The sequence below is a fragment of the Carassius gibelio genome, chromosome B16, assembly GCF_023724105.1.
Source record: "Carassius gibelio isolate Cgi1373 ecotype wild population from Czech Republic chromosome B16, carGib1.2-hapl.c, whole genome shotgun sequence".
NCBI classification, from domain to species: domain Eukaryota; kingdom Metazoa; phylum Chordata; class Actinopteri; order Cypriniformes; family Cyprinidae; genus Carassius; species Carassius gibelio.
Window position 1 is genome coordinate 8,569,939 of NC_068411.1, and position 11,927 is coordinate 8,581,865.

The 11,927-nt window shown below is 37.0% G+C and overlaps 1 protein-coding gene across 2 annotated transcripts; it reads left to right on the forward strand.

The window, feature by feature from the left end:
- Positions 1-3,509: 3,509 nt before the first annotated feature.
- zgc:91890 (solute carrier family 52, riboflavin transporter, member 3-B) lies at positions 3,510-11,183 on the forward strand. 2 transcript variants are annotated; one of them, XM_052578594.1, is made up of 4 exons: positions 3,510-3,646; positions 8,914-9,998; positions 10,085-10,208; positions 10,511-11,183. In XM_052578594.1, the coding sequence occupies exons 2-4, from the start codon at positions 8,968-8,970 to the stop codon at positions 10,721-10,723; spliced, it is 1,368 nt and encodes a 455-aa protein (XP_052434554.1). In that variant the 5' UTR covers positions 3,510-3,646; positions 8,914-8,967; the 3' UTR covers positions 10,724-11,183. The 2 variants fall into 2 exon arrangements, with proteins under 2 accessions (XP_052434554.1, XP_052434553.1); XM_052578593.1 differs by lacking the exon at positions 3,510-3,646 and adding an exon at positions 7,079-7,312.
- Positions 11,184-11,927: the final 744 nt, after the last annotated feature.

Here is an 11,927-nt window from a genome sequence, read left to right on the forward strand (position 1 = left end):
TATAAAATGGTCTATATACTGCATTTTTGCAAAATTCAGTGCTAAGAAAAGACCCAGGCTGATGTACTGTGGTAATAAGGAGTTTTCCATATTGATTTTTCACAACTGTTTGTGCCATATTTAGATTTACACATTTAATGTTGTGTTTTGACGTTAAAGGAAATCTGCTTAAACTTAACAGATTAAATTTCTTTTCTTATGATGAGGGACAACAAATACTATGACAAATCATTTGGCAGAAAGAGGAGCAAACAGGAATTTGATTAAGTACATGAATACACTGATTTTTGTTCAATTTAAATAAATAAAAAAGAAAGAAAACCAAGTGAAATTGTAAGGTAAAAAGAAACACACACACACAAACACACACACACACATTTTGATGATTATAACAACTAAGTTTCGATGACAACTAAAGTAAATCCCAAATTCAGTATCTCAGGAAATTAGAATATTACTTAAGACCAACACAAAGAAAGGATTTTTAGAAATCTTGGCCAACTGAAAAGTATGAAAATGAAAAGTATGAGCATGTGCAGCACTCAATACTTAGTTGGGGCTCCTTGTGTCTGAATTACTGCAGCAATGCGGCGTGGCATGGAGTCGATCAGTCTGTGGCACTGCTCAGGTGTTGTGAGAGCCCAGGTTGCTCTATAGTGGCCTTCAGCTCTTCTGCATTCTTGGCTCTGACACATCACATCTTCCTCTTCACAATAAGGGATACCATGGTCCTTAAACCAGGTACTGGTAGCTTTGGTATTTGTGCAGGTGCCAAGTCCTGTTGGAAAATGAAATCTGCATCTCCATAAAGTTGGTCAGCAGCAGGAAGCATGAAGTGCTCTAAAACTTCCTGGTATATGACTGTGACCTTTGACCTCAGAAAACACAGTGGACCAACACCAGCAGATGACATGGCACCCCAAACCATCACTGACTGTGGAAACTTTACACTGGACCTCAAGCAACGTGGATTGTGTGCCTCTCCTCTCTTCCTCCAGACTCTGGGACCCTGATATCCAAAGGAAATTCTAAATTTACTTTCATCAGAGAACATAACTGTGGACCACTCAGTAGCAGTCCAGTTCTTTTTGAAGCGAGACGTTTCTGACACTCTCTGTTGTTCAAGAGTGTCTTGACACAAGGAATGCGAAGCTGAAACCCATGTCTTGCATACGTCTGTGCGTAGTGGTTCTTGAAGCACTGGCTCCAGCTGCAGTCCACTCTTTGGGAATCTCCCCCACATTTTTGAATGGGTTTTGTTTCACAACCCTCTCTAGGGTGCAGTTATCCCTATTGCTTGTACACATTTTTCTTCCACATCTTTTCTTTTCCTTCCCTTCTCCTCTCTATTAATGTGCTTGGACACAGAGCTCTGTGAACAGCCAGCCTCTTTTGCAATGACCTTTTGTGTCTTTCCCTCCTTGTGCAAGGTGTCAATGGTCGTCTTTTGGACAACTTTCAAGTCAGCAGTCTTCCTCATGATTGTGTAGCCTACAGAACTAGACTGAGAGACCATTTAAAGGCATTTGCAGGTGTTTTGAGTTAATTATCTGATTCACCAGTTGTCTTCAATATTGAACCTTTTCACAATATTCTAATTTTCTGAGATACTGAATTTGGGATTTCCTTAGTTGTCAGTTATAAACATCAAAATTAAAAGAAATAAACATTTGAAATATATCAGTCTGTGTGTAATGAATTAATATAATATACATGTTTCACTTTATGAATGAAATTAGTGAAATAAATTAACTTTTTGATGATATTCTAATTATATGACCAGCACCTGTATATATACATGTATGGTGAAAATTTGTAAGACCTACAATTTTACTCTAAAATTACATTAAATGTGTTTTTGGAAGTGAAAAAGAACAAGCCATCTTTAAAGAGAAAAAAAAACACATTTAATGGTTTTTATTAAAATGACTGTTCCTTAATTATACATTATCAGATATGTGCATTAGGGTTTTGTGTTATGTCTTGTTAAATTAATGTTCATTGCATTATTTTAGAGTTTTTAAATATTTTGTCTGTTTGCCCCTTCTATATGTTAGTTTTTACCTCAGCTTTTGGAAAAACTACTTGTAATGAGTTTTGATTAATCGTGTGTTTTGCTCTTGGCAACCTGTGTTTCTTTAAGATGATTGTCAGTTTTATAAAGGTAAAAACTGATTTTAATAAGTTTTGCCTTGATAACTCTAATCCTTTTTTTGTTTTATAAAGGTAAAAACTGATTTTAATAATAAGTGTTGCCTTGATAACTCCATAATTACCATTTTAAACTGTCAAATGTAAAGTTTTGTTTACACAGCTACCAGTTGTTTTCTTTTTTCTAGATATTTTTTTCTGGCAGGATATTTTTACAAAATGGTATTGTAAAACTTACACAAGTTGCTCATGATATGTGCTCATACTGCTGTGTCTCACACTGGACTGTTTTAGGTTTTTTGGGAATTGTTTCTTCTGAAATGATCTTCTCTAGCCTCAACATTCTTTGTGTGATTACAAACTACGACTGCTCCAGGATATTATAAACACTGACAGCTCTCACTGCGAGGCCTTGGAGGAGCAGATCTTAACAAGTGACCGTGGAGCTGTTGTTCAGAGCCAGAACACATCAGTGTCAGAGAACTTTTCAAAGAAATCATTCACAGAAATTTACTTGACAACATGCAATGCGCATAAAACTGTGAAAAGAGAAACATCTAAAAATGTTAATCTAACAAACTTTCCATACGAAGACAGTTTAGAGCGACCACGTTTTAATCAGGCTCCAAAAACAACATTCAAATATCATATGAGTAGATCCCTGTCTTCCTGACATGTGATAGCTCTGTGTAAAGAATAGCCACTTGTTACTTAACTTAAAAAAAAATTTGCAATGATTTCAAAATTAAAATATATATATATTTTGTAATGTTTTAAAGAATACACTTATTTTGATGTGTTGACTAACAAACTAAAGCACATGAAGTAATTGATTATAATTTTTACCTTTATTCAATAATATATGCACTAAATTACAACTTCTTCTTTCCAAGCGTGTCATTACAAATATATTTAAATACATACAAGTTTCAGTAGAAAGTATATTTTAGTCTATCATGAATGCTATTCGACAATAACACTTAAGCATATCAATAAACAATAGAGGTAATTATGAAATGACATATAAAGATGTACTTAAGTCCTACTTAAGTTGGTCAAGAATCACTCTTAAGTTCAGCTGTTTTGATATAAATTTAAGCTATGATTCATTTTCACTTAATTGTAAATAACATGTGATTAAGTTTCTTAAAACATAAATCCAGTTCACATATAAGTATATTATTTCCTCAACAAGTGCTCTTTTTCATAAGCGGTGTGTTTTTCTTTTTCACTTCGGAGCTTGATAGACATGGTAACTATGATCTGTTGTATTAAAAGGTTTGCTTTAAGAGTCATGTGTGTTTGGGATGACATGAAGGGAGTAATACTGAGTGAACTATTCCCTTCAGCTAAACTGTTCTGTGGTCGTTGTGGACGCCTCCTCATGGAGAAGATCGACACTTCGTCCTTTCTGAGCTGCTGTACTCGTCATCTTTTAAAGTCTTACATCCAGAGCGCTGGCTGTCAACATCGATAACCCTGATGAACACACCAGGTGAGTAAACAAGCATGATGAAAACAATGATGGGAGGATTTCAGATTCCTTCAGCAAGTCTGACAAGATTTACATTAGTGTTGCTAGAAAATTCTGAGAATGTGTCTGGCACATTGCCGGATACTTTGTACCGAGAAACAATGTGCTTAGTTATATTACTATGTTTATTCAGTTATTTGTAATTATTCAGACAACTCTAGAGAACGTCATTTACAAAAACTTTAAAAATTAAGATGTTTAGGTCAGCAATCATGTGTTAAAATGCACTGGATGAACTTACATTTGTCTTGAATATTACATCAGAATGTGTGAACCAACAGTATATGAAAAGCACTGCTTTTGGATTAAATATTAATAAACACAATATTAAATTAACACATATTACTTATGTGTTAAAGATGCACTTTTAAGTTATCTGTTAGGATTCCTGTTCATTTCAATGGCAGCTGCTCGGCTGGTGCATGCAGCTATGCCCCGATTGCTGCCATCTTTCTTAAACACTCAGATTTTGTGATTTATACATTAAATTCATTTGAACTCTTTTGATTAATATAATTTGCCAGATGCATAAATGTAAATATTTACAGCATGTCTCAACAGTAGAGACATTATTATTATCGTTACAAATGACAGCTAGATGTTGGTGCATTAAATAATGTTACATTTATAGTTTGCTGAGCAAAAAAAAAAACAAAAAAACAACAACAACAACAAAAAACAAACAAACAGTAAAACAAAACTGGACTTTAAACGGTCTCCTATTAGATGCTTGTGGATGCAGCATCATGCAAAATTACTCTGTTCAGAGGAATATTGAGCTCCTTTGATTATACTTTATACAGCATAAAATGTGTCTGAAAGTGTCTGAAAATGTGGGTTACTGAGAAAAAGTCATTTATATTAAATAACCTTTTATATGTGGTCTACAGAGAACTTTCACATGTATTCATTTGGGGCACTATTTTTATCTAACAATTGAGAATAACATGAGAATAAGGACAATAAATAAAATAAGTGAAAAAAAAAATTTTAATACTTGAATTAAACTGAATTATCCCTTAAAGAATGCTTGCATTTATTAGAAATCCTCAGGAGTAATGGAGCCCAAATCAGTGATCAGAGCAGTTCCAGTGTCACAATGGCTCTACAAACCTTTGCCCCATGTAATTTTCTTTTTCAAATAACAGTTGTTTCTCAGAGTTTGTAAATAATTCATGAATGTGCTTCACATGTGTGTAGGTTCCCAATGTGTGACAGTAAAGGCTTTCAGGATCTCATTAAGCTTGCACATTTTGATTTTGGTAATAATAGAGTGAGAGTCAACATAATACAATAAGAGTGTTGTGTTTAGAGGACACAAAACCCATTTGAAAGAAAGATTTTTAAAAAGCATCACGTAACACATGAGTTGAGTAACAGGTGGTGAATGACAGAGCCACTGTCATCAACATGCTATTGTGACTACAATAAATAATTAAAGACTACTTTAAAAGTAATTTAATGAGCACTTGTGTGTACAGTTAGTTGTTTATTTTTTGTAATGAAAGCAACAAATGATACAGGTTTATTGAAAAGATTTTGAAATGGATTCTGTGAAAATTTCATATATATCACACATATATTTTTTTATTCATTTACCTCTCATATATATTTAGCCATTAATTAACTGCAATTAAGTACAAATGTTTTATAGTTTAAATTTAAATTTAAATTTATATTAAATGCAAATAGTGCATTCTGGCTCTCTTAATTAGGATGTAAGTACAGTACATAATTATATGTATTTTCAAAATTTCTTTTATTGTCTTTGAAATATGGTTGAACTTTATTATAAATGTACTGACAAACATTTATAATAAACACAAATATACTTTAAAGTTATTTCTGTTGAAACTTGCATGTTATGCGTTTAAGTACATTTGTAATAACACATTTGTAAAGTTGTAATTTAGTACTTTTTTAATATATATATATATATATATATATATATATATATATTAATTTTCAATATATCAAGTGACCTTCCTAAAATTATAATCAAGTAGGCCTACTGTACATGTGCATTAGTATGTTAGTCTTTATGTTATGTTCTTTAAAACATGACAAAAACATAATTATTTTAAAATGTACTTTAAACTAAACTTTTAATTTAATACTATTACAAAGTGCACTTTTTAAAGTCTACTCAGATGTGTTAAGAAACAGTTCAGTTCACTCAAGTAGCCTTTTATTTCATTCATATTATTTAGTCTGCTAATACAGCTTTTTAAATGTATTTTTAAGATTTGAAGCACAATACAATTGCACATTCAACACAGTTAAACACACTTTTCCCCAAAGATTGTGTGACTTTATCATACTGAGAGACTTTGATTATAGGGTTAATTCAGGATAATTCGACTGTTTTCTCAGTCAACACAATGCAAAAAAAAAAGTCCCAACTCCGTCATTAAATGTGTTCCTCCCAAAACTGTTAAGATAAATATTAAACTGTGAGCTGCATTTGTATGTTGTTTAACACATATTAAGTAAATAGACATAAATAAATACAATTATATTTGTAACTATTGTCAAGTATAGGTCTCTGCAGGAAAGTAATGGGAGTTACCAGATCAGGGTGTTATTGTTGCCAGAGTTTACATTGAGAGTTAAAGGATCATTTCAATGTCAGCTGCTTCAGCCTCAGTCAAGTAATAAGATACACTTCCTGCTTCAGCTCAATGTCAAGCTTGCTAGGAGAGAGAGAGAGAGAGAGCGAGACAGAGAGAGAGAGAGAGAGAGAGAGAGAGAGAAAGAGAGAGAGAGAGGGAGGGAGGGGGAGAGAGAGAGAGAGAGAGAGAGAGAGAGAGAGAGAGAGGGAGGGAGGGAGGGAGAGAGAGACAGAGAGAGAGACAGAGAGAGAGAGAGAGAGAGAGAGAGAGAAAGAGAGAGAGAGAGGGAGGGAGGGGGAGAGAGAGAGAGAGAGAGAGAGAGAGAGAGAGAGAGAGAGGGAGGGAGGGAGAAGAGAGACAGAGAGAGAGACAGAGAGAGAGAGAGACAGAGAGAGAGAGAGAGAGAGAGAGAGAGAGAAAGAGAGAGAGAGAGGGAGGGAGGGGGAGAGAGAGAGAGAGAGAGAGAGAGAGAGAGAGCGAGACAGAGAGAGAGAGAGAGAGAGAGAGAGAGAGAGAGAGAAAGAGAGAGAGAGAGGGAGGGAGGGGGAGAGAGAGAGAGAGAGAGAGAGAGAGAGAGAGAGAGAGAGAGAGAGAGAGAGAGGGAGGGAGGGAGGGAGGGAGGGAGAGAGAGACAGAGAGAGAGACAGAGAGAGAGAGAGACAGAACAGAGAGAGAGAGAGAGAGAGAGAGAGAGACAGAGAGAGAGAGAGAGAGAGAGAGAGAGAGACAGAGAGAGACAGAGAGAGAGAGAGAGGGAGGGGTTACTGCGTCATGCTTACTCTTGCTTTCTCTGTTCACCCCTTCGCCGGGAAAGCCGAGCACATGGTTTTGAATGTTAGCCCACTGCGATAAAGCACCCCTGCTTCTCACAGCTCGCGCCTGTGTGCTCTCATTACCATCCGGTGAATTTTAGAACGAACAGGAACATAAAGAGCAAGAAAAACAGCGCTCAAACTCACATACTGAAGGCTGATGAAACGGCTGTCAGAATGTACTGAAACCTCAGGACAATCAGGTGGGATGTGTGTGTGTGTGTGTGTGTGTGTGTGTTTGTAAGATTATCCAGTTTAATGCACTAGAAGTGGTGTTCTGTAAACCAAAGAGCCAAAGGAGATTGAAGGGCACGGAAGAGTTGTTAGCCATTGGTATGAGCACAAACTGGTTATTGTGAATGGGCTGAATTAATCAGGCTGAAGGAAATGGTTATGTCATAAAACAAGGAACGTGATCAGGGAGTGTATACAGCGGTAATTACTGGAATTGTTGGTGTAGTATTAAGTCTGGTGAGTTTATGTGTAATCGGTTTGTTTTTAGTACTGTAGATTTGAATGGGAAAGGTCATGTGACATCTCTGATTCAGAGTGGATTTTCAAAAATTACCAAACCCAGAAAATATAATAGAGAACTGCAAGAATTCAATAGCAGTGAAAATGTGACTCACTAAAGGGAAGTAAATAAAATTAGAGCTAACACTATCTACCACTAAAAACAACCTATCAATTGCTTAGAAACACCTTGAAACCACAATAGCATTGTGTTAGTCTCGTGTAGACTAATGGCTGAAGGTCTGGGGACCTTGGCTGCTTTGAAAGGACAGTCCAACATATAGATAAATTGAATACAGACCAAAGATAACCTGTTAGATTTACCCAAAATGAATTATATTTTATGTTTAACCACTAAAGAGACATCAGAGCCAGCGGCACATATCAGAAGGTCTAGCCCAGGTGAGGCTGCTCTCGCGGGACACATGAGGACTGAGCTCCCGCTGATCGAGTGGAGCTCACCGTCTACGAGATCGGTGAAACACATATTTAAATAGGCGCTGTCTATATAAATAAACCACAGATTTGAGTTTTAAACAACTACATTCCCCCCTGGAATACTTTTAAAATTACATTTCATGACACAATAACAGTAATATTTTGAAAATGATCCGAATAAATGGTGGTTGAACTCAACCAATGCTGCGTGAACTCAACCAATCAGGATGTTTAGCGCCCAAATCCCGCCCCCGAAAGTTCCAGAACTTTGAAAAAGTACCAGCAGGGACTTTCTGAGGGGCATTTTTTTACCCGGAACTTTATTTAGTTCCTGGTTCCTGCGGTGGAAATACACCAAGTACCAGGCCAAAGTCCCTAGTTCCTGGGTAAGTTCCTGCGGTGGAAACGCTTCAAATTACGGTTTATTTTGTGCCGCATCATGTTTAGGGGCAGGGAAATGTCCCCACAATAACAGACTGCAGTGTAAAACTCTTGGACGTATGTTAAAGATTATATTCCGCAGACTTTAAATATTTCACATACTTTTGAAAATCCATCTTTTAGTTGATCCTAAAAAATACAGTTACAGTAAACACAACAGCTCTCTTCTTTCATGAGGAGGTTTGGCATCACAGCATCTTTGTTTCCAGGCAGAACGTTAAAGAACATGACACACATGTCTCCCGGAAAGCCTGTGTAATTCAACCAAATAATATTCTCTTATCTGTTATGCACAGTACAATGTTAAAGTAGTGTCGTTGCTCTTTTATGACAGCAAAACAGCACTTTAAAGTCAAAGAAATAGAAAGTCTATTGTAAGACTAATTAGTTCTCCTGTGCTTCCATCTTCCAGATAACCTATAAAAACCAGTTGCCTTTTTGACGTGTGGACCTCAGTGCCTTCATCATGTCACTGCTCACACACGTGTTGGCCTGCCTTTTTGGCATCGGATCATGGGTGGCCATTAATGGGATGTGGGTGGAGCTACCTCTGATCGTCCCCTCCATTCCTGAGGGTTGGTTCCTTCCCTCCTACCTCACAATCATTATCCAGATGGCTAACATCGGGCCTCTCTTCATCACGCTAATGCACCGCTTCAGACCGGGCGTGCTGGACGAGCGGCCGGTTATCTACACAATCGTAATGGTTGGTGTGGTGGCCACCTTCCTCATGGCGTTCCTCTGGAACCTCAGACTTACTATTGGAGGAGGCGAACACAGTGCTGCCTTACTGTCCCTCAGCTTCCTGCTGTCTGTGGTGGACTGCACCTCATCCGTCACCTTTCTACCCTTCATGATGCGTCTGCAGCCTCGGTATCTCACCACCTACTTCATTGGAGAGGGTCTAAGTGGCCTGGTCCCAGCACTGGTAGCTCTTATCCAAGGTGTAGGGGTGGTCCACTGCAAAAATGCAAGTGTAAATGCGAACTTTAGCATGGGGAACTCATCCTGGGGCTTCGATGGAGAACTGCAGGCACACTACCAACCGGCCAACTTCTCCGCACAGGGTTTCTTCCTGTTCCTCAGTGCGATGATGATGGTGTGTCTGGGTGCTTTCTTGTTACTCAACTTCCACCCAGCAGTGGCAAGGGAACACAAGAGCAAAGGTTATATTGATGATTCTCGGCGGGTGGAGAAGATTGATATGAGCCAAGCCCCAAATAATGAAACTCCAGAACAAAGGCCCATGTTGGATTTCCCAGAAAGCCCTGTGATAAAACAACACAGTTCATTTGGGAAAGGAACCTACAGCAGAACTGAGCTGGCCTTCATATTTGTAGTTCTGGCCTGGGTAAATGCACTGACCAATGCAGTCCTGCCCTCGGTCCAGGCTTACTCCTGTTTGCCGTATGGAAATCAGGCCTATCATCTTGCAGCCACATTGTCTTCAGTAGCCAATCCAGTGGCTTGTTTCATTGCCATGTTTGTGCCAATAAGGTGAGAACAAGGATGCGCTATATTCATGCAACTATTCCATGTCTGAATTGCATTAGGCTAACGTGCTTTCTTAAATCATTTCGAAGGTCTCTGGTGCTGATGGGGGTTCTGACAGTGACCGGCACAGGGTTTGGAGCATATATAATGGCCATGGCAGCACTAAGCCCTTGCCCTCTGCTGATCAATCATGACCTAGGACCAGCACTCATCGTAAGACTTACACACATGCTTTCTATTGGTCTGAGCTGTTCATATTTTATGTTCCATTAAGTATATGTAAAGTAAATTTACTTGCAATACAATTTATATTCTTAATAATTAAGGTTCTTTATTTGGGAGTAACTGGTTCAATGAAGAACCGTTGACGTTCCATGAAATGTTTAAACTGTACAAAAGGTTCTTTAAAGTGAAAAAAGGTTTAAAATGCAGTTCAAAATGGTTCTTTTAAAAATGTTTGGGATGGCAACAAAACTCACATAATCTCCATGTGCTCTTTCTCCCTTTATCTTTAGGTCATAACCTGGGTCATATTTGTCCTGACTTTGTCCTATGTGAAGGTGATTATTGGAGTGATCCTGCGAGATGAAGGCCACAGCGCTCTCGTGTGGTGTGGAGCTGTGGTGCAGCTGGGCTCTATGTTAGGTGCCCTGTCTATGTTCCCTTTGGTTAGTGTTTATAGACTTTTCCAGTCAGGAGATCCCTGTAATACCAAGTGCCATAAATAAAAGCGATCATTATTCAGAGCAAAACACTAATATGTTAGCAAACAAGGCTGAATAATACACAGAGGTAAGACCAAGCACATTTTTCCGTTATAAATATATATTTTTCCCCCCACATTTACATACAACCCAAATCTCAGCTACTGTATTGTTCCAACAAATATTTTGTCATATAGTTCTTAGTACTGTTACATCATGACAAAACTAGCATTATAACCTTCTGTAAAATCTGGCACTGCCTTATAGTTACAGTGTAACTTGTCAATTATGACATTTTTGTTATAGTTCAATGTTTATACTTAATATGTAGTGTTTTTGTTATCGTACTGAACTGTTGCTAAAGCATGAGGTCATGTTTTTTAAAAGAATTTGAAAATATTTATGCTTTTATATAAGCCTTGCCAATCCTATTCCTGTTCCTTTGATTTGGTAAAAAATAAATATTTGTTCTCTAAGAATAAAGCTGTGTCGTGGTGATTTCTATTAACATCTAGTTGATTAATATAAGTCTATCACATTATTTCATCGAACTCCATCATAAAGGTGGTCACGATGGGAAAATGGGATCACTTTATACAGCATATCAGCAAATGTGACATAATTTCCATTTCCATAAGTCATCAGACTCTTGATATAGTTCTTTTTATTCAACACATTTGCTTTAGTAAGGCTGAAAACCCAAGTGAGCATGCCATTGGCGATAGTGGCCCAAAAACTCCCTGAGGTGTTAAAATGAGAAAGAAAGCCTGAATCTTGTACTTCTTCCTCTTGTTTATGTGCATTAAATAAAACACAAACACAAATCAACTGGCTAAATAATCCACCCCAAAAAATGTATAATTATAGGTAGACCAGCTAATTATACCTTGTATAATAAACTTATTTTAGGACAGTTTGTATTCTTTCATACTACTATTTCAGCACACATAATGGTTTTATATATATATATATATATATATATATATATATATATATATATATATATATATATAAAATGAGAACATTTGATTTATTTATTTATTTTTATTATAGGCCTATACACATATAATAATTACAAGTACTAACTACATAAGCAGGCCTACTAGTATAAATAGAGGACTTGGGGAAGAAAATAAATTCATGTTCAATTTTAAATAGATGTCCATGTTTTCATCCTACTGTTATTTGGTTGTAACATCATCGTCACTGAGTTACAAATGTTAAAGGG

Excerpts from the sequence above, each read along its gene's own strand:
- zgc:91890 (XM_052578594.1), top strand. The coding sequence starts at position 8,968 with ATGTCACTGCTCACACACGTGTTGGCCTGCCTTTTTGGCATCGGATCA. Across the intron at positions 9,999-10,084 it reads GCCATGTTTGTGCCAATAAG|GTCTCTGGTGCTGATGGGGG; the intron begins GTGAGAACAAGG and ends ATCATTTCGAAG. Across the intron at positions 10,209-10,510 it reads ACCTAGGACCAGCACTCATC|GTCATAACCTGGGTCATATT; the intron begins GTAAGACTTACA and ends CTTTATCTTTAG.